Source organism: Sus scrofa, chromosome 10 (assembly GCF_054392235.1).
Source record: "Sus scrofa isolate SSC_HxYL_T2T_F1_AM1 chromosome 10, Sscrofa_HxYL_maternal_Yorkshire_Landrace_v2.0, whole genome shotgun sequence".
Classification (NCBI taxonomy): Eukaryota; Metazoa; Chordata; class Mammalia; order Artiodactyla; family Suidae; genus Sus; species Sus scrofa.
The window spans coordinates 87279737-87304295 of record NC_139392.1 but is presented as its reverse complement, the minus strand read 5'-3'; the positions used below and the strand labels follow the sequence as shown (position 1 = coordinate 87304295).

At 50.0% G+C, this 24559-nt stretch overlaps 1 protein-coding gene across 54 annotated transcripts in view; it reads left to right on the top strand.

The window, feature by feature from the left end:
• The window catches only part of CELF2 (CUGBP Elav-like family member 2), an 872498-nt gene that overhangs the window by 791308 nt on the left and 56631 nt on the right, over positions 1 to 24559 (top strand). For 51 of the 54 annotated variants that reach the window (NM_001445143.1, NM_001445140.1, NM_001445141.1 and 48 more), the window contains 4 exon segments: positions 5452 to 5586; positions 14036 to 14115; positions 18347 to 18505; positions 22267 to 22330. In NM_001445143.1, coding sequence (NP_001432072.1) covers positions 5452 to 5586; positions 14036 to 14115; positions 18347 to 18505; positions 22267 to 22330 — 438 coding nt within the window. 54 annotated transcript variants of the gene reach the window in all.

The window sequence follows — 24559 nt, the reverse complement described above, 5'->3', positions numbered from 1 at the left end:
AGAAAAAGTCCCCACTTGCATTTCATATTAACCCCTTCTCATTTATACCCTGGAAGGGGAGCTGGCCGTGGTCACTGGTGTGAAACACCTTTCAGTTCTGCTACTGTTTTTAGTGGCAGCGACCCCATCTGAGCAACACCTGCTAGTTGAAAGTATTTCTCCTCATGCATATGCCTCCCCTGATTATCCTAAAGGAAAATAGACTTTAGAGGTCAAGGGCCTTATCTCTCTATCTCTCTATTTATAGTTCTCTTAAAGCACTTAGCAGAATATCTTCAATGTGGTCAGTTTATTGAAGCATCAGGCATTCTTGTGGACTGAAAAAATCGGATACTTCACTGCCTGTGACTACTTAGGCAAAGCCCTCCAGAAAATTCATCAAACGTTGATGAAGACGTTAAGCGAATTCAAGATAATGATGTTTATTTAAAGAGTTGACAAAGCTGTTTAGTGATCCTTAGACTGGGCATCCGAGGATTCGATTTTAGGATAAATTTCCCCTGGAAGAGGGAGAAGACGCACGCGCGGGAGAGGGACGCCGGATGTCCGCAGTTATTCCCATTTTGCCGCAGAAGCAAACAAGGCCCAACTGTTCAAACCACAGCGCTTCCGTGGCTGGCAGAGTACGGCCAGCACGAGGGTACCTTTATCCGAGCACACAGGTGCCGACACACACGGAAGGAAGTTTGCACTTTGAGTAGCATCTGGTACATAGATTTTCTTCTTAGCTGTAGTGTAATTGCAAAAAGTGACAGTCAACGGTTAGCGTCCCTCTCCCTGCCTTTCTGAGTTGCCCCTTGCCATCCCCAGGAAGTCAGGATTTCTTCGTCAGTGGTTTCCTTTTTTTTCCCCAATATTCATCTTAGAGGGAAAAAAATCATCTTAGAGAGGCTGCACCTCTAATTTCCAAAAGCAACCTGCAGAAGCTTAGACCCCAAGAATTGTTTTCGCTAGACGCTCTAATAGGTTTGCAGGGAAACCAAGGACCCACCTGGACTTTGATCATTTGCTTTGGGTTGAAGGAATGAAAACCCAGCTCTTCGGGATACGAAGAGATACCGCAGGGGTTTTTTTTGTTGGTTGGTTGGTTTTTTAAACTCATCAGGATCTCAGGCGCCACTTCCTTGGGGTAGGAGTCCCAGAGGGGAGAGGGAGGGGGTCGGGGGTCAGGGGGTCAGGGTGGGGGACCAGAGCTGCGACGAGATACTTCTGCTCCCTCCTCCCTCCCGTTTCCAACTTCCCGCCCATTCTCCTTCCGGGTTCAAGGGCATGCCCCCTCTCGGGTCCTCCCCTGTTGCAGAGTCTGTCGGCCCCGTGGAGATAGAGCACGTTTCCCTGGGGATGTGATGCTTCCGACCCTTGGCCCCTCATGCCGACACGGCTCTCGACCTGCACGCTTTCACCAGCTCCCAGCAGGTCATTGGTCAGTCACTTAGCACTGACGGGAGAGAGATTTCTTCCACGTGAAAATCTTCACCTGCATACAGCAAGCCGATCCCCAGCAGCCTCCAGGAGTCAGAGCCAGTGACAGCCCCGCCCACGTCTCCTTGATGAGGCTCAACGCAGGCAGGAGCCCTGGACCACCTGTGACCTTGCTCACGCCTCGAGCCCGTCTGCGCAGATGAAGCAGAAGATGGGCTGCAGCCGACTGCCTTCCTCCGCTCGCCCCCCGAGACGGTCCCCATGCACGCCCCTGACTTTGCACCATGGCCGGTTCATACGTGATGCCCCCATCCCACTCCCAGTCCTTCCAGACCCTGCCATGCTTCTTACAGTCCAGCCTCACCTCCCTGTCTCCCATTAAGGCTCGCTCACACGCTGGCGGTGCGCAGCTCATCATTCCCGAGGATCGCAGGACTGGTTTTCAACCCGAATTCCTCAGAGCCCTGGTCTCTCTCCCTTGTTTTGGGAGCCGCCACCAAGGTGGAGAGAGAGGCTGGCTAGAAAGGGGGGTTGCTGTTGTGGCTCAGTGGGTTAAGAACCTGACTAGTATCCCTGAGGATGTGGGTTTGATCCCCGGTCTTGCTCAGTGTGTTAAGAATCCAACATTGGGAGTTCCCGTTGTGGCACAGTGGTTAACAAACCTGACTAGGAACCATGAGGTTGCAGGGTGGATCCCTGGCCTTGCTCAGTGGGTTGAGGATTCGGCATTGCTGTGAGCTGTGGTGTAGGTCGCAGACGTGGCTCGGATCCCGTGTTGCTCTGGCACTCTGGCGTAGGCCAGGGCTGCAGCTCCGATTAGACCCCTAGCCTGGGAACCTCCATAGGCCGCAGGAGCGGCCCTGGAAAAGGCCAAAAGACAAAAAAGAAAAGAATCCAGCATTGCTGTGAGATGTGGTATAGGTCACAGATGCGGCTTGGATCCTGTGTTGCTGTGAGCTGTGGTGCAGGCAGGCAGCTGCAGCTCTGATTCAACCCCTAGCCTGGATATTTCCATATGCCACAAGTGTGGCCCTAAAAAGGAAAAAAAAAAAAAAAGAAAGAAAGAAAAAGGATCCTAGAAGTTCCCATTGTAGCTCAATAGTAACGAACCCAACTAGTATCCATGAAAATAGGGGTTCCATCCCTGTCCTCACTCGTGGGTTAAAGATCCTGAGTTGTCGAGAGCTGTGGTATAGGTCGAAGACGTGGCTCAGATCCCACATTGCCATGGCTGTGGTGTAGGCTGGCAGCTGCAGCTCCAATGTGACCCCTAGCCTGGGAACCTCCATATGCCACAGATGTAGCCCTAAAAAAGAAACAAAAAAAGGGGAAGGGATCCTGAACTCCAGAACCCCAGCCCCAGCCCGACCTCCAAGTGTTTAAGCCAACTGAAGCATGTAGCCGGGCTGCCTTCTCTCCATCACATAAGAAAGCAAGAAAAGGACAGAGAAGGAGTTCCCGTCGTGGCGCAGTGGTTAACGAATCCGACTAGGAACCATGAGGTTGTGGGTTCGGTCCCTGCCCTTGCTCAGTGGGTTAACGATCTGGCATTGCCGTGAGCTGTGGTGTAGGTCGCAGACGCGGCTTGGATCCCGCGTTGCTGTGGCTTTGGCGTAGGCCGGTGGCTACAGCTCCGATTGGACCCCTAGCCTGGGAACCTCCATATGCCGCGGGAGCGGCCCAAAGAAATAGCTAAAAAAAAGTCAGAAAAGGACAGAGAAGAAGAGAAGGGATCAAGTTTAAACCTTCATTTGATGGATGAGAATGAGGTCCACAGAGGTCAGTGGATCCTCCAGAGTCACACATCACCTCCCAGCTCTCCCTGGAATAAGGACCACGGTCTCCCAGTCACAGCACTGGGCTTGCCGAAACAAAGTAGATTGAATGGGACCCTGGGCTGGAGAAAGGTCCCCGATCCTGGTCCAGGTTAAGCCACCTCCTTGCTGAAGGACCCTTGGCAGCTTCTTCCCCTCCTCGGCCTCGGGCATCTCTTTAGCATCAGACGGAACATCTTGCAAATCTCATTTGTCCAGTCTGGGATTCTGCGACGAGGGGCTCTTAGCCTCTCGGCACTTCCCTGTCCAATATTGTAGTCATACGTGGCTTTTAATTTTTAAACTCGTTAAAATTAGATCTCCTGAAAAATGTACCTCCTCAGTCGCACCACCACCCTCCAGGTGCTCAGGAGGCGCACGCGGCTCTGACTGCTTGGATGGACGTGGCTGACCACACCTGCCCTTTGCTGCCTAGTTCTGCTGGACAGCACTGCCACAGAGTCTGTTCCATTATCGATCTTCTGTTCCAGCTCCAGGGATTCTGGCCTAGGACCCAGAGCGGCTGGCCCTAGCAAGTCCAGGACACGTTTTGTTGGTTAAATGAAAACGAGACACTGACTGAACAGGGATGGAATAAGAGAAACAGAAAAGCCGATTAAATAGCAATGACAGGGTTATAATACAGATACAGAAGGAAGGCTTAACCGCACGTGACATAGGACAGAGCTGGTCCTTTAAAAACTAGGACTTTCCGAAGTGCTGCTATAGCCATCCAGCTTTTTTTTTTTTTTTTTTTTTTTTATTATTATTCTAAGAAATGGACTGAAATCTAACGGGAAATAAGCCAGACTTTGCCCCAAGGGCCTCTAGGACAGTCTGTTGTGCTTTTGCCCACAAAAGGCTGTAGTCAGTGTCTCGAAATCCGCAATAATCGTGCCTTTGAGGCTGAGCCTGGGCGGGTTATCCTGAGTACCAGCAAGTCTCTTTGGGGGGAAAGTCTCCCAGGTGACGAGAGAGGAACCTTCCCCAAACGTTACCTGCCGTCCGCATCCAAGCTTTGAATTTGCACATCCTGCCCTGACACCCCCAGTGTGCCCCGTCCGTCGAGAATCTTACTTCCAAGGGGGCAGAAGAGTGTTGTGTTTCCCTCCTTTGTCTTGTGGGGCTTTTTTTTGGTGACGGGTCTCACGCTGAAATTGGGGCCACCCTGATGTGCTTCTCCCGTAGCTGCAGCCCCACTGGCTTGACCAGAGTGTCCTCTGTCTTTAGCGTGCAGACCCCCTGTGCTGAGGCCAAGGCTGTGTGGCTTGTGCTCAGACAGAAGGCCATCTGCCAGCTCTCTGGAGAAATGAGAGTCCCACCTGAATCCATGGGGACGAAGCCTTGAAATCAAGGCAGGAGAATAGTTCCTTCCATCGAAGGCTTTGTTAAAGTGTTGCTAGAGTTCCCTGGTGGCGCAGAAGGTTAAGGATGCAGCGTTAGCACTGCAGTGGTGAGGGTCACTGCTCTGGTGTGGGTTTGAGCCCCCCTCCCCCCCGCCCCGGGACTTCCACATGCCACTCGAGTGGCAAAAAAAAAAAAAGAAAGTGTTGCTTCCTGTTTGACTGCATCTGTTCCTGTGTTTTCCCTCTCCCGAGCTTTCTCCTTCCCTATCCCTCAAAGGAACATCTACTGTGGAGTTCCCTCTGTGGCGCATCGAGTTAAGGATCCAGCATTGTCTCTGCAGCGGCTCTGGTTGCCGCTGAGGTGGCTGAGGTGCAGGTTCAATTCCCAGCCTGGTGCACTGGGTGAAGGATCTGGTGTTGCCGCAGCTGTGGCACAGGTCACAGCCGAGGCTCAGATTTAATCCTGGGCCTGGGCACTTCCATATGCTGCCAGTGCAGTCAAAAAAAAAGAAAGAAAACTGAAAACCTGAATCTCAGAATCTCTGCGGAACAGTAGCATTTAGCTGATTAAGCGGGAATTGACCTGTGGGTAAACACGTAACTAACTGTTCCTTTCCAAATGGGGGGAAAGGACTTTAAAAAACAAAACAGTGTTCCTGTCCTAGGAAGATGCTTTCTTAGTAAACAGATAAAGAGCAGACGAGCTGCGGGGGAGGGGCCGGCGGCAGAATAGCGACAGTCCCGGGCAGAGGAAGGTGGCCCGGGTCTCTGAAGGGGCAGCCTAGGGATCCGGCTGAACGCAGTGACAAAGCCTTGACCAAGGAAGAAAGTGAAGTGGCCTTTGCTCACGCCTGATTTCTGTCTCCTAGCCGTGGAAGACAGAAAATTGTTCATAGGAATGGTTTCGAAGAAATGCAACGAGAATGATATCCGGGTGATGTTTTCTCCGTTTGGCCAGATCGAGGAGTGCCGGATTCTCCGGGGGCCCGACGGGCTGAGTCGAGGTGAGTGTGCCGTCCGGCAGGTCTCCTCCTCTCCTTGCTCATCGCAGCTCTGTGTCCCGGTCACAGGAGACCTAGCGCCCGCACGCAGCCAGGGCTCGCCCCGAGACACGTCCCCTGGGACGAGGTTCTCCACCCCGACCTTGCCACCGTAGCTGAGATGGTCACCTTCCATTCCTCAGGCCGGGCGGGTCTGAGCACGAGCGTGCCAGCTGAGGTGGCCACTGGCCGCGAGTGGCCCTCCGGCTGCCCTGTGGCCCCACGTCCTTTCTCAGTCTCGCATTGAAGGTGACGTCAGGGGGTTGGGGGGGATGCTTAGGACGAGAGAGAGTGTCTGCGGTTGGCAGCCAGTCTCCTGGCTTTCCCTGCAGAGCAGATAGAGACTCAGTAAGCGGGCCTGTCGCAGGGTGTTAGGCTTTAATTGCAAAGAGCTAAACTCCTGGAGTCCTGAGCACAGGGAGTCCCTTAGGCGACAGAGCAGTGACTTCATCCCGGAGATTGAAGGTTCTTCTTTGTCACCCTGAGGGAGGCAGAGGCTGGGCTCGGGCGAGCGCTGGCGTGTCCGCAGGCAGCGATGCAAGACGCTTGCAGGTGGCTGTTCTCCCCTTCGACAGGGCCGCACTCCCCTCCCTTAAGCCGCTCCTGAGGCTTGTCCCCGTGTGCGCAGTCCTCTGACTGGGTTCCCGAGGCCGCCCCGGGAGGCCCAGGGGCAGGGGAGGCGGCCGCCTCGGCGCCTCTGGCCGTTCTCATCAGCGGTCCGAGATTTCGCGGCTCCGGGAAGATTTCCTCCCGTGAACGTCGTGTGCGGTGCACGTGCTGGGGGCAGAGTGGAAACCCCCCCCCCCCCGTCCCAGTGTCCACTCTGGGACAGCACAGCCACCCCGAGCCACGTCTGGCCAGAAAGGGTTCAGCCTTAAGTCCCAGGGCGCTCACTTGCCCTCATCTCCCCAGTTTTGCCTACGCGCAGCGCCCTGGGAGCAAGAGCGGTTTTGCTTCTTTAACCTGGAGGCGGAAAGCTTTATGGTGTCAGCTGCCAGAATCGAAGGCACAAGGAACAAAAGGTTTCCACCGCCCCCCACCTCCAGAGCCCGGAAGGCAGGGTGGGGAGGGGGGCTAGGAGGAGGAGGAGAACTGCCAGCTTGTGATCCTGGTATATGCTTCCCAAGGTGGTTTTTTTAAAAAGAAGAGGGGAGGAGGCCTGGAAGTGACAGTTTACATTCTCTAAAAATTCTGGAACTCCGGTTCCTTAAGAGTCACTGAAAGGTGGGCGTCTAATAGCTGAACAGGACGCAGTGTGGCATGGGGTCCCTAAACAGCGGCCTCAGGCTCATCGGTCACGTCCCACCTCTGCCTCTACCGGTATCCCCCAGCGTAGCTCCTTGCACCCGCACCACCTCCAGCTGCCGTGCAACCTCGCAAGCAGGGGAGCAGCTGGGTCCCTCTGTGCCCTGCTGGCCGTCCACCCCAGGCAAGCTTATCCCCACAGCCGACCCTCTGCTCCTAGTGCAGCCGTGCTAGGTAGATGCCCATGCTAGGTGGGCAGACAGACCCATAGCACAGATTCCACGGGGAAAGGGGGCAGGCTCAATGAAAAATTAAATATGCAGAAAAGGCAAAGGAATATTTTTGAGATCCCGTTGCTGCTGCCAAGTCAGTGATAAGAACCACTGTCCTCAGCCACACTTCCGTGTTGTCATTGGATTTTTGCTTTCACCAAGGCATACGGCGTGGAGGAAGGACAGGCAGACTCTCATGCCCAGGGCCTTGGAGGTCGGTGACCCTGAGGCCCAGTCCCTCTGCTGAGAGATGTGGGCCTGGTCCATTCATTGTCTTGTGTCCCTCAGTTTCCCCATTTGAAAAGGGCAGCATCAGAATATCCACCGTGCGCCTCTGATAGAGCATCGGGAGCTGCTGCCGTGGTAGGTGTTTTTGTAGGAGCAGACCTTAGAGGCCTTGACTGTGACGTAGGAATGCTAGGCTTCTCCCTCGGCCGATTTACGAGCCGACCCTCCATCCCAATTTCCCCATCTGCCCAGTGGGGACCGTGATAAAGAGCACTGGTGTCCAGAGATCCTCGTGCGTATGTTACTTACTTCTGCAGACGAGGTGTTAAAGCAGCCAAAGCTTTCGTGGGAAAGAGCATCAAGGCGGGAGCACGTGGCCAGCTCGAGCTGCCTTCCGGTCGATGAACCAGGACTTGGCACCAGAAGCAGCCTCTTTCCCGAAACAAGTTATGCGAGCATTTCTGTCAATGCTTTATGCAGGCGCTGGTTCAGTGTGAAGAGTAGAACCCCTCTCCCTGTGCTTTCCCCCCCCCCTTTTTATTTTTTTAACCAGAAAAGTAATTTCTGAAAATGAGAATTCCCTATGGCAAAAAAAGAAGAAACTCATTTCTAGTCATTTGTTCTGAAATTTAAAGACAGGCAGTGGTACACTTTTCAGTTAGTGGGACCCAGAGACTGCTGGGTTCTGGGAACTGCTCCTGGATCCGTGTATTTGTTAAAAGAACAGTTCTCTTTCCTGCTAGTATTTTGCCTTCACTAAAGACTTGCCATTTTCAATCAAATATTAATAAGTGTCTCCCATTAGCAGCCCTGCAGATCAGGGGCGCTCAGCGTTTCTGGTCTCAGTGCCTGTGGCTGGCTCAGCTGTTTACAAAATAAAAATAAAGGGAAATGAAAGCTCGGCTGCTCTGAAAAGTACCTCCTTCATCCTCAACCAAGGTACGAACCCGTCAGTGGGCAAGTTTTAAATGAAACCACTGATTATGATGAGGGAGGGGTACCCCTGGGAGGCTCACTTTTTTTTTATTTTTATTGCTTTTGCCCAGTTCAGCTACAGGAGGGAAGACAGAGGAGGCGGTTGGCAGTCCTGGCTCCTCCACAAACGTCTCATGCCCTCTCTCCTCTGCCATGGCCCCTTTTAAATCCCTCCCTGATGGGTGCTAAGCTGAGGTTCCTCCAGGCTTGTTGATTCAAATCAGAGTAGTGGGCTTCCAGGACCCACTTCTTTGTACCTATCAAGCCTTGCTATATACTTTCAGTTAGAATCATTGCCTTTATTAAAGAAAAAAAAAAAATCACCATCTACACATGAGCAAGAACGACTGTTTTAAAAGGCCTGTAGTGGAGTTCCCGTTGTGGTGCAGCGGAAACGAATCTGACTAGGGTCTGTGAGGATGCGGGTTCGATCCCAGGCCTCGCTCAGTGGGTTAAGGATCCGGCATTGCCATGAGCTGTACTGTAGGCTGCAGATGCAGCTCAGACCTGGCGGTTGGTGTGGCTGTGGTGTAGGCCAATGGCTACATCTCTGATTCGACCCCTAGCCTAGGAAGCACCATATGCCACAGGTGCCACCCTAAAATTAAGAAAAAGAAAAAAGTCCCAGGGTTACTCACCAGCACCCAAATCTGTGCCAGGTTTTAAGACAGACCCCTTCTGCACCACCCCCCATCCCAAGGAAATTTTCAGCACCTGCCAGGCCTGTTGAAACCCCTCACCACCTATCAGGGCTCTGCCTTGCTTCATGCCATATGCCCACAGCTAAACATGCATTTTTCCCTTGGGGGCAGTAGCCCATTCTGCCATGTTTTTCTAACCTGGAAAACCTGGTGTGAGATGCTTTCAGCCAGTCCTGGTCCTCAGATCCTTGTGCAGAGGCCAGTCGGCTGCGTGAACCTTCATTGAGGAAGCATCCCAGGTGCCCCGAGCCCACCCGGGAAATGAGCTCTTTGCTGTCAGGACCCCACAGCCTGAGGCTTCTCAGCCACCGCATGTATTGAGCACGGGTCACCTTGGCATGTCGATTTCCTGAAGTACACATGTTCTCACTTACCCATAATCCCACGCGCAGGGGACTGTTTGGGTTCAATCTCCCGGGTGTGCTGCATCACGGCAACTGAGTGTCTCTAACTCAGAGACAGTGAAGAGGCTGATTTCATTTTTCTCTCCCATAAACTGCAGTCAAGAGCTTCACTGCCATTTAAGGTAACTTTCAGCTTGTTTAAGAATATTCCAGCTGTGTTTATGGCATTGCAGCACTCTCCTGCCAAAAACCCTTGACAAATGAATTAGCGATATTTTCAGGGACGTTGGCAAGTACAGCCTGGATTGAGCCGTTAAATCCTCATTTGTTTTCGTCCTGTCTGACCAGGATATTGGGCTAGGGCTGTTGACTTTTAAAACAAGTGCACGGAGAGGACGCACTTTTGATGGTGACATTTTTGTCTCGCTCCTGTGGTACCCAAACATTCAGATATGTGGAAAGCTTTATCGAACGCCCCCTGGGTTATTGACGGCATCCTGTCATCTCGCCCTGGATACACCCTTCCAATCTCATCTCCAGAATGAGATGCTGCCAGCTGCTAAGTCCTAGTCTGCAGTCAACCTCAGGTGCCATAAACCAGCTCTCTCTCCATGCCAGTTTTCAATAAACTTCCCCAGCCTTGGGGACTGTGCATTAGGCTGTTAATGTGGGGACGCTCCAAATTTATACTGATAGCCTATGTTTAAAAACCCTGCTGTTGCTCAAAAGATACAGTGAGGAAAACTGACTGCATTAAGATGCTTCGGCTGAAGAGGAATTGATCAAGGTCTTTGTAGGCGGAAACCTCCTCCTGCCACGCAAGTTATTTTAAATTACGCTTCCTTCGGTTGAAACAGAGCAGCCACTGCTCCTCTCTCAAAGAAAAAGCAGAAAAGCAAGAGGCGCTGGCATTGTATATGCTTTTAAGTGCCTCTACTTTTTTAGTTTTTTTTTTTTTCTTGTTATTTTCTTTTTTGGGGGGGTGGTGCAGAGCAAGGATTCATCTGATTCTCTCAGAATTCCCTTGCAGCCTAGAGAAAAGGCAGAACACCCAAGCTAAGATCTCCTTTCAGTTGAAACGACAGGTGTAATAGACGTTTCCCAAACCCGCTCCTGTGACGGGGCTTGGTGCTTCCCTTAGATCCTGTCTGGAGGAGGAAATTACTTTGAGAAACCTTTCCCCAGTCCCTCATTTATCTATCTGAGCAGCAAGAAGGCAACCTCGCTGAAACACAAAGAATTCAGCTCCTTTCCTTTCTATTAGCCCTCTCTGACATTCCGAAAGTGGAGACGATAAATAATGGCAAGCCACATTATAGGTTGGACACATTTACAGATGGAATTTTTGCCTTTTTTCTTTTTTGACTGTGATGTATCGGGGAGATTTAAGACAATAATATAGAAGCTGTCTTCCCCACCCCCACCCCCCAAAAAAAGTAGCTTCGTTCTCTTAGGACCTGTATTCTTTTTTTTACCTGCCATCTAAGTTCTCCTGCATTTTGTTGGGTCGCCAGAGAACTGGCTGATGACATAGCGCAGGTGACTGTCTAGAACAGGTAAGGGCTGACCCTCCGAGATCAGAGCACTTGTCCCCGCAAGACCCAGTGGCCTCCACTGTACCCAGAAGCTCGTTTTTAGAAGGAGAAGGAAACAGTCATTTGTGTCCAGCGGTAAGTCATCTGTTTGGCTTGAAGACGCCGATGGACCATTTGGACTGTAGAAGCTCTTGTGATCCTATGCTGGTAAAACGCCACAGATTTGAGGCCTTACCCTAAAGCCAGTGTTTCCAGCAGTGCCGAAACCAAAATGAAAATTGTGCCATAGGACTACCAGGACCTCCTGTTTTAGAGACACGACCCAGGTTAACAAGCTACCCATCCACAAAACAGGAGGTTCTGAGGCTGCCTCACTTCATCCAGAGCGGCAGAGAGGGTGACTCTCCGTGCTCCCACTTGACAAATGACACCGTCATTTTCTCCCTTAAGTAACTGAACACAACCCACAGTATGGAACTTGACAGATCCCCCTAGGAGACAAGTTCTCTCTCACCGCACCACTGCCGATAGCATAAAAAGGTTAAAGAAGTCATCAGATTTGTCAGATCATTTTTTTGCATGGGATGAGGGTTGTATAATTAGAAACATCCGTCAGGCTGTTAATTGCAGGTTTCACAGAGGATAGGGCAATGCTTCAAGTTTATAGAGACATAATTTCATTGTTGTCTTGCTGAGACTTTTCTTTTGAGACCTGTTCATGGGCTAGATCTTTCTCCCAAAGTTACTTACAGAAGTTCCGCTTGTCCAGGAATGGTGGTAAATGTGTTCAGTGTGGTGCCTTATCGATGGGGGCTGACGTTTACATGGTTTTTATGCCTTCTCAACCCCCATCTGGAAACGGTCAGTTTGGCACCGGCTCCCAGGTCATAAGAACAAGTGACAGTTGTCAATGAAACAATCTTCTTGACCCTTAGAAGCCAAGTTGGGCCAGGCTTCCCGTGGGTTCAGATCCACCTCTGTTGATCTCTTGTGCCTCTCCCGTAGTTTGCAAGATAAGAAATGAAAAGAGAAATCTCTTCGTGTTAGGTCCCCTGTTCTCAGTGCTGGTGATAATGGGAATGTTTGGGAAGAGGTGTTACTTTGAAATGGAAACTCAATCCAGGGCCTCCGTAATGTCAGCGTTGAGTGGATTCCAGTATGGGAGCCATCAGAAGCACTGTCGTGTGTCTTACACTCTAGTACACACACCATCCAGGTGTCTCAGAGAAGGCCACCAGATCGCTTCTAGTGATGACAAAAGCCAAGGCCAGTGTAGATGTTGAAACAGCTTCACCAGCTGCTGTACTGCCAGACAACTCTGTGGACTAGCTTGGCATCCTTAGCGAGCTAGACTTCAGGCTTCGATAAGGACAGCTTAACAGAGCAGTGGAGGAGAAGAACCTCTCAGGTACTGAAGAGGTTTCTTGGGATTAAAGATGACAGCATGATGCAAAAAAAAAAAAAAAAAAAAAAAAAATGCATTGACTTACTTCCATGACTGGATGTTGTTGTGCTTTGGGGGCGATGGGCAGGCGTGGCTTTCTCTTATTGCTGGTTGATTAAAAGGTGCTAATACAGTATTGACTTGATAATCTCACCAGGTACACGCACAGGGCAAAGGAAGAAAAGGTAGTTAGAGACGCCAGTGATATCCATGCCCCGAGCCACCCACCCACCGGTGGTTTGGATGTAGCACATTGTGTCTGGCTTCCCGGCCGCCGCAGCAGCCGCCGCCGCCGTCTCACGTGACCGGAGCCCAAATTCCGCTTGCACGCACGCACTCCGAGGTGACAGCAAGCTGCAGCCCCTCGGTGTTTAGATCTGCTTCATTTGGAAATCTTTTAAGGAGTAATAATAATAATGTTTTGAGGAAATTGAGTGGAACACTAAATTATTCTCTGATACCTAAGTTCAAACTGTGCAAGACTAAAGAAGCTGAAAATCAATGCACTTTTAAAGTCATTAGAGATCATAAGTGAAATAGTCGGCATTGCTTCAGCTAAGCTTTTAGTGTGCCGTGGTCTTATTATAAAATCAGCCTGGATCTGCATTAATTTCACAGTCTTTTTCTCTGAGAAGCCCAGGGGTGTAGTGCATGATGAATAAAATGTGCATTTCAGAGAAGGCAGTGTTTTTATTAGTGGAAAGGGCAGGGAGCCATGTAGCTGGAACGGTGACCCGCGTGGTGGCTGCCACAGCTACGGGGAACAGGAACGGGCCCTATAGATTCTAGTTCTTTTGCAGCAGCAGCAGAAAATAGCCCTGGTGAGTTCCATGGGTCTCATGGGAGACCTTCAGAGACGCGTACGTTGTCTTGTGTCTGCTACACTTGGGGTCAAACCTCTGACGGAATCCGGAAGTCGCCACTTTCGAAAGTCATGAAGACTTGATACAGCAAAGAAATCCAAAGCAGATGTTTAAATTTTACTTCATACGCACGGTGGAATATTCCCAGAGCAACAGAGCATTTGTTTTTTGTCCATCATTAACAGTTACTAAATAGTTTGTACAGGATTGGGGTATATCTGTTTGGTTTTTGAATAGCATCGATGTATATTTTTACATATATCTGGTTTTTTTAACTCCCCAGAAGAGATGAGGTATGTTGATTTGCTGACATTTCGAGCTGTTGGAATCTATTTGCTAATTTGCCCTGGGTGTGAGGATTGTCTTACTTGCTGCTTTTAAAAATCAAGGCTCACGTTCCAAATGCCGAGCCCAAGCGGGTGGATGCCCTAAGATAGTCAGCCAAGGAGAAAATGCAAAAGAGCAGCGTTTTATTTTATAAAATGCAAACCAGGTCATGTGAATTTCAAAACCCGAGGCTGGAAAAAGAGTCCCCAGCCTCCTTGCCCTGGACTCCATTTTTTAAAAAAGTAAATAAACCAATCATGCAATAGCTCTTTCTGCTTTGGTCAGATTAGCAAGTCAGCACTGTAAGTAAAAAGCAACACAAGATCAAACCAGAGAGAGAAGTTGTTGATTTCATGTACTACTGAGAACAGTGTCGTCCTGTGGCGGTTCTCGTAGACTGTGTTGGTTTAACAAGCGTCCAAACCTTTTGTCTTGTTGTTTTTTGTCTTTCCTGCTCCCTGTCCCCTTGTTTCCCACAGGCTGTGCGTTTGTCACATTTTCTACAAGGGCAATGGCACAGAATGCAATCAAAGCCATGCATCAGTCTCAGACCATGGAGGTACTGTATCATCTGCCCTTTCTTTGTTTTCTTTGTGCAAATGGTGGGGAATGGAAAGCGATTCTCTCCTGTGTGGATTGTTCACATGACAATCACAGATGTAAACTTTTCACCATCTCTCTCTCCCTTCCTTCCTATTCCTCCTCCTCCTCCTCTCTCTCTCCCCCCCCTTTCTCTCTCTTTCTCTGAATTGTTCCCCTGATGACTGGAAATGCACCCAGTAAAAACCTCCCACGTGCTCTCCATTCTTTGTTGAGCCTTTTACTGCAGTGGCCCGGGTCCTGCCGTGGAAAAGTTCACGATGCAGTTGACACCCAGGACCATTTGTACCTCAAGGATCAAGTACGTTCCCCAGCCCGGGGGTGCTGTGGATTCAACATTGAACAGCCCCCGCCCCACCTCCAAATTGCAGCTGGCCCTGTGCTAAACCACAGGGTTCCTTCTGTTGTATTTTCTTCTTAATGTGGAGTCAAGTTATCTTTAATCTAGATGAACAGAATTGTGTTTTTACATCAAGAACGTTGGAGAAAGTTAAGACTTCTCCCGTGTCCGTGCACCTGTGCACTTGTTCATGTATGAGAGTCCCCTAAAAAAAATTAGATTTTGTCACCTCACTGAAAAATGAACCACCACCAAGAAATGCAGAGGCTCAAATTTGGTCCCCTAAGGAGAGATAGTACCTTTAGGGGAAGACAAAGAAGCTGGTGCGCATCCATAAACGTAGCCAACGGCTCTGTACTTCTAGTCTGTGATTTGGGTCATGGCCTTTCAGAATTTTGCACAAAAGCATTCCCAGAGTGATATGCCATTACTTATTCTGTATTGTCTGATCGAATCCTTTGGGAGCGCATGTTCTGCTGTATTATGTAAACTGTATCTCTGTGTATGGGTGATCTTTTCTGGAGGTGGCTTTGTAGTGTTATCCGAAGTTACGTTTTTTTCATCTTTTGAAAAAGAAATTTTTTTTTCCGTTTTATTTAATGTGCAAAAAGTTCTTTATTGATTGAGCTTCTTTTTTGCCTCCATTTTTGGGGGGTTGTTTTTTTTTTCTGTTTGTTTGTTTTTGTTTGTTTTTTTTTTTTTTTTTTTTGCCATGCTGCATCTCCCAAAGCATGTGGGAGCTTAGTGGTCATTATGGGTCACATTGTGGGCACCCTTTTTCTGGGGAGCCACAGGGTGGGGGGGAGTGGGAGGAGGGCTGAGGAGTGTGCATGGCATTGTCACTAAGTGTTGACTGTACTTTTCTGAGTTTTGATACCAGCACTGCAAAGCCTATTGTCTTTCTCGAACTTCCTTTTGACTTTAATATTCCTAACATATCTTATATAATCACTGTGTTTTCCTTTCAGTGCAATGCATTTTTAAGACACTCACACACCCCCCTACGTGAAGGCAAGCTCAGGTGAAATTCGGCCACAGTAGGAGATAATTGGCAGGATTTGAAATTCCTAGGAATCCAGTCTTGAACAACTTGCAGTTACACTCGTGATGGTGTTTTTGCTCACCCCGCCCCTTTCCTCTGACCTCGGGCGGTTCCATTGCCATGGATCAGCCTGGTTTCCAGCTGCACATCAGTGTAGAGATGAAAATGAAGTACTGTTAAGAAATAGAAAGTCTTGACCTATATTTATTATCTTTCATATCTGTGTGTTGCTTTCTTAATGATGTTTATTTCCTGTAATGGAGTGATGTGTACCCAGATGGGTCTCAGATGATGATGTTTAACCTGAAGTCTTTCAGCTCTGTTGGAAACCCTGCCACCCCCGGTCCCTTCACCCAGGGCCCCCCGCCCGAGCGGAGGTGTGTTCTCCTATGTCCGCAGACGGAGAGCACCAGGAAATACCGCAGACCGGGGTACGAACCCGAACCAGGAAAGTAACAGCCTCTGAGAACAAAAAGAATTTGCCGTAGAGAAGGGGCATCCTGCTGCCTCGACGGCCTCGATCCCTTATTACTATGGCTGTCACCAGACATCAAACGCTGATGCACTTGTTTTTAAATCTGGACATCCATGCTTCATCCGAGGGTCCCTCAGACAGAGTTCTCGTTGAACTCAAAAACCTTGACCTTTAGATGGAAGATTGTATGTTACGCAGCCTCACTTAGAGTCGCTTTCTTGTTCTGCATTAACGACATTGTTTTCGGGACTCTGTGCACATTGTGATTGTGATCAGAGAGATGTGAACTTGAAATGACGTGAATGTTCAAGGTGAAAAGTGGCGCCTTGATCTCCCACTGTCCTCCCGTCTCTCCCCATCCAGATTTTTCCTTTCCTGGTTTATAGGAGTCATTTTTGAGCTATAATCACGGGCCCCATTTTCTTCTTTTATGTATATATATATATATTTTTTTTTTGGTATTTAAGAACGAAAAGCCAATAGAACCTGTCCTGTTAGGAGGAGATGCAATAATTTGTTACAGAACAAATCTGATACATTAACAACCTTTTCCCACGCAAAACCTTTGCTCTCAGTAATTTCCACCTCCGCAGTGTTCTGCTCTCTCGAAAGCAATGAAGCACTGAAATATAGAGCAGACGAAGAAAAATGAAGTATAGAATTTTTTTTTAATGGTGGAACTAGTTCTTTTATGTCATTTCCTGACCCTTAACGTCGTGTCCCGTGACTGTGACTCTCCCAGCTAAGGACCAGTCCGCTGGCGGCTCGACCTAAACAGTCACTTTTCTCGCATTTTGGGGGTGATAACAGACACTGTAGCCTCACAGATACATAGCTCCATCCCCACCAACTACCCAAGATGATGAGAAAAAAAAAATGCAACTTTGTTTTTTAGGAGAAAGAAAACGAATCCACAGGGAAGAGAAAAGCTCATTTACATAGGAATATAAAATTTCTGAGAGGAGCGGAGAGAGATTCTCTTATCATGCTGAGTTTCAATAAAAGTCTTTTTTTAATCACTTGGGTAGAATTACTTCTTTTTATCTCAGCAAAATTTCACAGCGTTAATTGTGATGAAACGTGCAGGCAAAAGCTATATGGAGAAGGATGAGAGAGGGTTTCCGCTGAGTCTTTTACCAAGTGGCGAGTGTTTAAATGGTGCTTTCCAAAGGAAGTCTTCCTCCCTTGAGGGGTCAGGCCCTTACTTTCCCTGATGATTTTTGTCCATCTCAGTCTTGAATGTGACCCTGGGCCGTTTCTCACACACTACCCCTGCTCCTTGCCTTTTAAAGGAAACGAACACAGGAGTTCCCGCTGTGGTGCAGTGGGTTAAGCATCCGACTGCAGCGGCTCCAGTCACTTTGGAGGCATGGGTTTGATCCCCAGCCTGGTGCAGCGGGTTAAAGAATCTGGTATTGCCAACAGCTACAGCTCGGGTTCAGTCCCTGGCCGGAGAACTTCCGTATGCCACGGGTGTGGCCATAAACAAAGTTGAGGAAATGGACACAGAAACTCCTAGAACAACGAGATTGATTAGGAAAAGGTGCCCAGTAGCAGTCCCTTCCTGCCACTGAGGATATACCTCCTTTGACTAGAATATGCTCCCGGTATTTAATTTTTGATTTGCAGTAACTCCTGGGATTACAGATAGAGCATATTTTGACACAGGAGGAGGAGAGACCTTTCTGGAAACATGGGGACACGGACATAGGTCCCTGCCTCTGGTCCCCACAAATTCCTCCTTCCTCCATCCACGTTCCTAAAACGAAACTCGATCCTCTCGATTATATTCCCACGGTTGCCATGACTCCCACGGTTCCAGAATTCAAAGATGCGTAACTGAACAGTGGAAGGAGTGAAACAAAAAATAAGTGAACGCAAAGCAGTTTCATCCCCCTTGCAACGCCCCCCCCCCTTGTCCCCTGCTCACCCGTGGACACACAAAGGCAAGTCCATCTTTGAGACACGCGAACCATGAAGCTTAATTAAAGAACGTGCCTCAGGCCTCCTGTCTGGGAGGAGGTCCCGGGATGGTGGAAGGAAGACCCAGAAGAGAGAAGGCGAGGCGGTGCAATAACCAGAGCGCCCGAGCAAGTGGCTTCACCGACCTCCTGAGCCCCTGACACACCAGTGACAGGACCCGGAATTTTCTCTCGATGGTACTATTCCGAGAAGAAGAAGGACCCTCAAACCATTGCAAAGCCAGGCCAGCCCAGCCCCGCCCCGTGCGCGCCAGGCTAGTTGAGACAGCTAGACCCAGTGCTGACTGCGTGTGGTGAGCGGAGTGGACCAGGCTGTAACCCCTCTTCACTTTCCGCTGTGTCTGACCACAGGGCTGCTCTTCACCGATCGTGGTGAAGTTCGCGGACACTCAGAAGGACAAGGAGCAGAGGCGCCTCCAGCAGCAGCTGGCACAGCAGATGCAACAGCTCAACACTGCCACCTGGGGGAACCTGACGGGTCTGGGCGGCCTCACCCCGCAGTACCTGGCGGTAAGTGGGGGGAGGGGCTCCCCCGGGAGAGAGGAGCTCGCCTGCTCCTCGGCCCCTCAGGACATCAGTGACCTCATCTTCGGGGGCGTTGTGAATGCAGGAAGTTGCCGAAAGCTGCCTTGATGCAGAGCCTGTTTCCCGCTGAGGCTGCTCAGCAGCAGCACGGGACTGATTCCGTGCTCAGCTTGGTGGAGGCTGAGCAGGGTCCCTCAAGGCTAATCCCGCTATTGCAGCTTAAAATCCTATGTCGGGAATCCCCATGGCGGTTCCCATGGAACCTGATTGGTATCCCTGAGGACGTAGGTTCAATCCCTGGCCTCGCTCCGTGAGTTAAGGATCCGGCGTTGCCGTGAGCTGTGGTGTAGGTTGCAGCGGTGGCTCAGATCTGGTGTGGCTGTGGCTGTGGGGTAGGCTGGCAGCTGCAGTTCTGCTTCGACCTCTAGCCTGGGAACCTCTGTATACCGTAGGTGCAACCCTAAAAAGCAAAAAGAGAGAAAGCAGAGTAGGAAAAGCAGCAGCCCAGACAGAGCAAAAGGCCACCGTGGTGACCAGAGCCTCTCTTCCTAAAGACTCACCGTCTTGCCTCGGGAAGGGTGCAGCCGGCTCGATTGAGGATAATCGAACCCAACTAAGGAGGCTGTGTTGGAGCGCTCACTGCACTGCTCAGTTCAGTTCGCTCCACATCAGGACCTGAGCTGGCGTCCCCGTGGCACGTGCCCTCCCATGGAGCGATGTCACCCACATCAGATGTTTATCTGTCTGAAACCCCACGCCCGGCTCCTCTCAGGCCAGGCACAGCCCGTTCTCACAGCCCTCCCTTCCGTGGCATTGTTTCTAAACTCTGGCCTCCTTGTTTTGGCCTCCGGGCCACCCATTCCACTTTGCTGGTCTTTGTTAAAACACCGCAGCCAGGACATGAGACACCTCCTCCAGAAGATCCGAACGGCGCAGCGCAGCGCCCCCTGGTGTGGCCGTGGAAAGAGCATGACCACAGGGCAGCTCACCCTCCTCCAAGGTCTTACTTGTTTAGACTTGACCTACCCTCGAGCCACGCTGCTCTGCCCACTTGTCTGCTTCGAGACCCAAGTGCTGAACTACACATCTGTGAACTTCGTATTGTGCATTTGGGCCCGTTTTTCTAGTCTTTGTCAGTGTGTGTGTGTGTGTGTGTGTGTGTGTGTGTGTGTCCTGTCCTAATTCTGTCCTGACCTTTGACCTGTCCCTCTCAGGAGCGTTTGACCCTTGAGCCATGCTTTGTTGCAGAATCAGCACTGTGCTGTGACCTTGAAAGGTGAGGTCACCCTGCTGGTTCAGGGGAGAGGCCCTGAGATGTCTCGTAACCTTAGCCAAGATCATGAGCCACCCTGCCCCAGTGCCCGCTGGGGTCTGACATGTCATAGGTGCTCGTGACAGGTCGGGATGTCTTGCGGGAGAAGTGTGCCCTCCTGTGCTCCTCTGCATCCTTGATAAAAGCACTGACCGAGTTTACCGTCACCCTCAAGCCATTTCTCCATCTTATCCGCAAAGACCCCAGGGACGATTCCACCGCCTGTCTTGCTTTGTTTATCTGTGCCAGAAATTGTATGAGGAAAAAGAAAAAGGAGTCCAGCTAAACAAGGATTTCTTCTCTCTCCTCTCTCTCCCTCTCTTTTTAAGGCCACACCTGCAGCATATGGAAGTTCCCAGACCGGGGGTCCAGTCGGATCTGCAGCTGCCGGCCTAGGCCACAGCCACAGCCACACAGGATCTGAGCCTCATCTTCGGCCTGCAGCGCAGCTCACAGCAATGCGAGATCCTCAACCCACTGAGCAAGGCCAGGGATCAAACTCACATCTTCATGGATACTCGTTGGGTTCATTACCGCTGAGCCGCAGTGGGCGCTCCTGAACAATGATTTGTTTTTCGCCAGTGTGCGCTTTCTCAGTTGTCCACAGTTTGATTACGGGAGTGTCTATCAGAGATGATGTCAGGCCCACCTTTTCCTAGTTTCTGAGAACCCAGTCTCCTGCTTCCCCATTTCTGGAAACCAGGACACATGTGCCTGGCCTGTCTCCCCCACCCCACAGGGCACGGAAATCCCGAGCGTGTGTTTCTTTGATCACGTCTGCACGTGATTTCCGTGCCCTGGATCCATCTCCATGTCGCTTATAAAAACGTGTTCGTCTGTGCTCTGACCTCTGTACTCTCCCTACCGCGGGCCTCCGTCCTTTCTCGGCCACTTGCTGCCCCTTCTTGCGATTCGTCCCCTATCCCTCAAGATCTCGGAGAGCCTTTGGCCTTGAAGGCACCCTGCCTCTTACCTTCATTAGGGATCCTGCATTCCTCAAAGTGTCTTCAGAGCGAATGTGCTGTCCCCAGGCTCTCACTTTTAAAAATATCTAAATAGGAGGAGCGAGTAAGGGCTCTGCAACCACAAGAAACTGGGAAACCCAAGAAAGCCAAGCAGATAAGAGCCGTCTCTCATCGAAAGGGACAGTCCCCGGCGTCTTCCTCTTCCTCACTGCGTGTGTGCGTGTGTGCGTGTGCATGTGTGTGATATCCGGCTGGCGGATGACACCAGGTCGAGAGAGAGAAGTGAAAGGTACAGACGTGCTCTTCCTGGCAGCTGTTGAGAATCCCCCCAACCTCATCGTGACTAAAGCCCCTGGCATTTCACTCTCCTCGATGCTTGTAAGTCAGTCGATAGATGCCCATTTCTGAGTCACATCCAGTGCTAGAGTTGCCGCCTTCTTAAGCTGAGACCTGTACTTACCTGGAGGAGTGGCAGTGCTGTCCGTTGAGTTCTGCAGAGCCCCCACGAAATTCTGAGAGCTCAGTTTTTAAAGAGGGCCTGTATCTGGGTCCTCCTAAGCTCATGGCATGCTAGCAGTTTCCCAGGAATAAATTTGGTGAATCCACGCCTTGGGCACCCGGGTACTTCTGCACATAGGCGATAACTCGGTGCTTGCTCCCGGGTACAGACGCTGGCTCTGTCGAAGGACCTCACCAAAAAAGAGAGTGTCAGTCAGTCCAGGCAAACATAGAGCACCTCAGTTAACCTCCAATTCACCTGAGCGGGTCTCGAGCAGCAACCACATGCCCTTCCCTTGTGGTACCCACTGTTCCTCCCCGGGGGATAAACGGATTTGGGGGCAGCTGTAGGGACAAAATGCAGAGGCCTTTTCCAAGTTCTCTTCATTTCTTCTGTAGAGGATGCTGATGTACTTATCATGCGTGGTGTCGGCGTACTTAGTACCAGACCCTTCTAGGTTTCGGCAAATAGTTCCTGCTCTCTTCCCGCAGAGCCCGTCTTCAGATGGGTGACCTTTGTCTTGGTCACATAGTCAAGGCTGTAAGTGTGCAGCCATGAATAGCTACACTTAGTTCCAGCGTGACACGATGGACCCTGAGCTGTGGAGGAGACGCGGGGATGGACCTTGATTGACAGAGATGAGTTAGGGTAACTGCTAGGCTCCAGAGAGAGAGCATTAGTCACGCCATGTTGGTTTCCATAGATTTAACACCTGGTTGTTAAGAAGAGTAAATTGATTAATTGTTTTAAGGCGGCAGCTTATTGAGTTTCCCCAGTGTCTGTGTTTCTTAATAGAGATCAGACATTAATATGGATTTACAGCCCCAACTCTGGGAAACTTCAGCCCGTTAATAGGCAGCAGCAGCCGCCTATGGAGCTGTGCGGGAAGCGGGAGGCGGCTCCTCAGAAGGCTTGGGAAGCTCATCACCTCCACTTCGTCTTGGCAATGCATTTCTCTGTTCATTTGCAGCTTCTGCAGCAGGCCACCTCCTCCAGCAACCTGGGTGCGTTCAGTGGCATTCAGCAAATGGCTGGTAAGTCACAAGGCCTTGCCTTCGACCTCGTTGCTGTGGTCTGAGCTGGGGGTGGGTTCAGAGGGCAGAGAAAAGAAGCAGGGCAAAGAACAAAGAATAATTACCAGCCCTGTTTGCTTTCTGGCTTGGGTGTTAAAATCAGTTTCTCAGACGTTGATCTTCTGGCCACGGCATCTCCAACAGTTATGTAAGGACAAAATTGGGAGGCTGAGAAGTCCTGCTTCGTATACTCTAGAGTTGGTTTCATTTAAAAAAAAAAACAAAAAAAAAAAATGGGTTTGATTACTGGGGGATTTCCAGCAAGATTCCTTATCCAGGGCAGCCACAATGATAGGCATTCCTCTAAAATTTTAATCATCAGTCAAGACAAATGTTCTGACCTCCATCATGAAAGCCAAGCCTGCAGGCCTGTGAGACAGTTTGCAGTCCCTGGTTGACCACAGGCCCTTAACAGGGTACCTTCTTCTACTTGAGAGCCCTGGTGGACAGGATTGTGCATCAGAAGCTTTTATGCACAAGCATAGTCTTTGTTCTCGAGAAAATCAAAGTGTGACTGGCTTTGAAAGCTAGCTCATGAAGAATTTCTCTTTATAATGAGCTGTGTCAGTAGTAACTGAGGTACGGTGATTAGCGAAAGGTCACACCTGCTGTGTCACCTTCCAGGCTCATAGTCTTACCTCCACAGGGCCCGGGAAGGTAGCCCGCACCACGAATCAGACACAGATGCCGTTAACCTGCTCTAAGGAACAGGGCTTCTTCCTTGTCTGATTCCAAAAGGACAGGGGAGAGCGGGTGAGGAGAAGAACAGATTTGGGCCGTAGCAGCCTCAAGCATGGTGTGTTCTAATCAAGGGCACCCCGAGTCTATGAAATGAACTCAGGATGTGCAGAATGAAAGCCTGATTTCTTTTATTCAAAGGAGCGAAAACTCCTTTTTCTTTTTCTTTTTTTTTCCCAAATGCATATCCTTGTTTCTTTTTCCTTGATTCACTTTTCTAAAAAATGTTTTATTTATTAAGGTATAGTTGATTTATAGTGTTGAGTCCATTTCTCCCATAGGGCAGAGTGACACGGTCATTGCCTTATATCAGCTCCCATCGCGGTCTATCCCAAGAGATGGGGTATCGTTCCCATGCTGCGCAGCAGGACCTCATGGCCCATCCATTCTAAATGCAGTAGTTTGCACCACCTAACCCTAGACCCCCAGGCTACCCCACTCCCTCCCCCCTCGGCAACCACAAGTCTGTTCTCTGTGTCTGAGAGTCTGTTTGGTTCTGTAGGTAGGTCCATTGGCGCCATGTTTTAGATTCCACATATAGGTAATATCAAATGGTATTTGTCTTTCTCTTTCTGACTTACTTCACTTATTTGCAGAGACTTTGAATGAGCATACATAGATTTCTCCTCCTGTGTGTTCAGTGGTTGTCTGCCAGCCTTCCACGGTGGCCTCCAGGGCTGACAGTAACTGGTCTGATGGGACCTACTAGCCTATGGTGGAAACAATGCCGAATTACTCATTGAGCTGTAAATCTGTTGGCCCCACCAGCTTGTTCTGCTGTAATAAAGCCTTTGAGTTATTAGGGGAAAAATACATGTTAAAATAATAACTAGTTAAATCATTCTGCAGCATCTTGATGAATACAGCTGGGGAAGCTGGCCTTGGAGCTAAGAATCACATTGAACGGTTGATTTATTTTCGGTTCTGTGAAGGGAATTGGAGAGAGCGAAGTGAAATATTCAAGGAGTTTTCTGTGTTTTAAACAGAGAAAACCACCACATCCCAAGCTCTGAAATAAATGCTAAGGTTTGTCTCTCCAACCGATGCAGGATTTGTTTGGCCTCCCATTGTACAGACCCATCCAGATTCAAAATAGGGTCTTCCTTAGAGGACGCCTCAGGCTCTCCTGTCCCCACAGTTGAACTATGTCAAGAAGGTCACTGGGTCCTGAGGCTACTGCCACGTGTGTCTTCCCGGGTGGACACAGCGTGCTGTCATCCTTCATCAGGCTGTGTGCGTCTGTGGCCGCAGCTCAGGTCAGGATGCCAGCATCTTCCTGCTTGGCGTGCTCATTTAAGAACCCCCAGGGTATCTGGGAGCCACCTGACAAGGTGTGTGGAGCAGAGGGCTCATTTAAAGGTGGTCTGCAAACACTCTCGGCTTTCCAAAATACGCCTTTCTCAAAACTTCGGCATTAAATTCAGCACGCTAGGTCTGCCCAGGCCGTGGGAT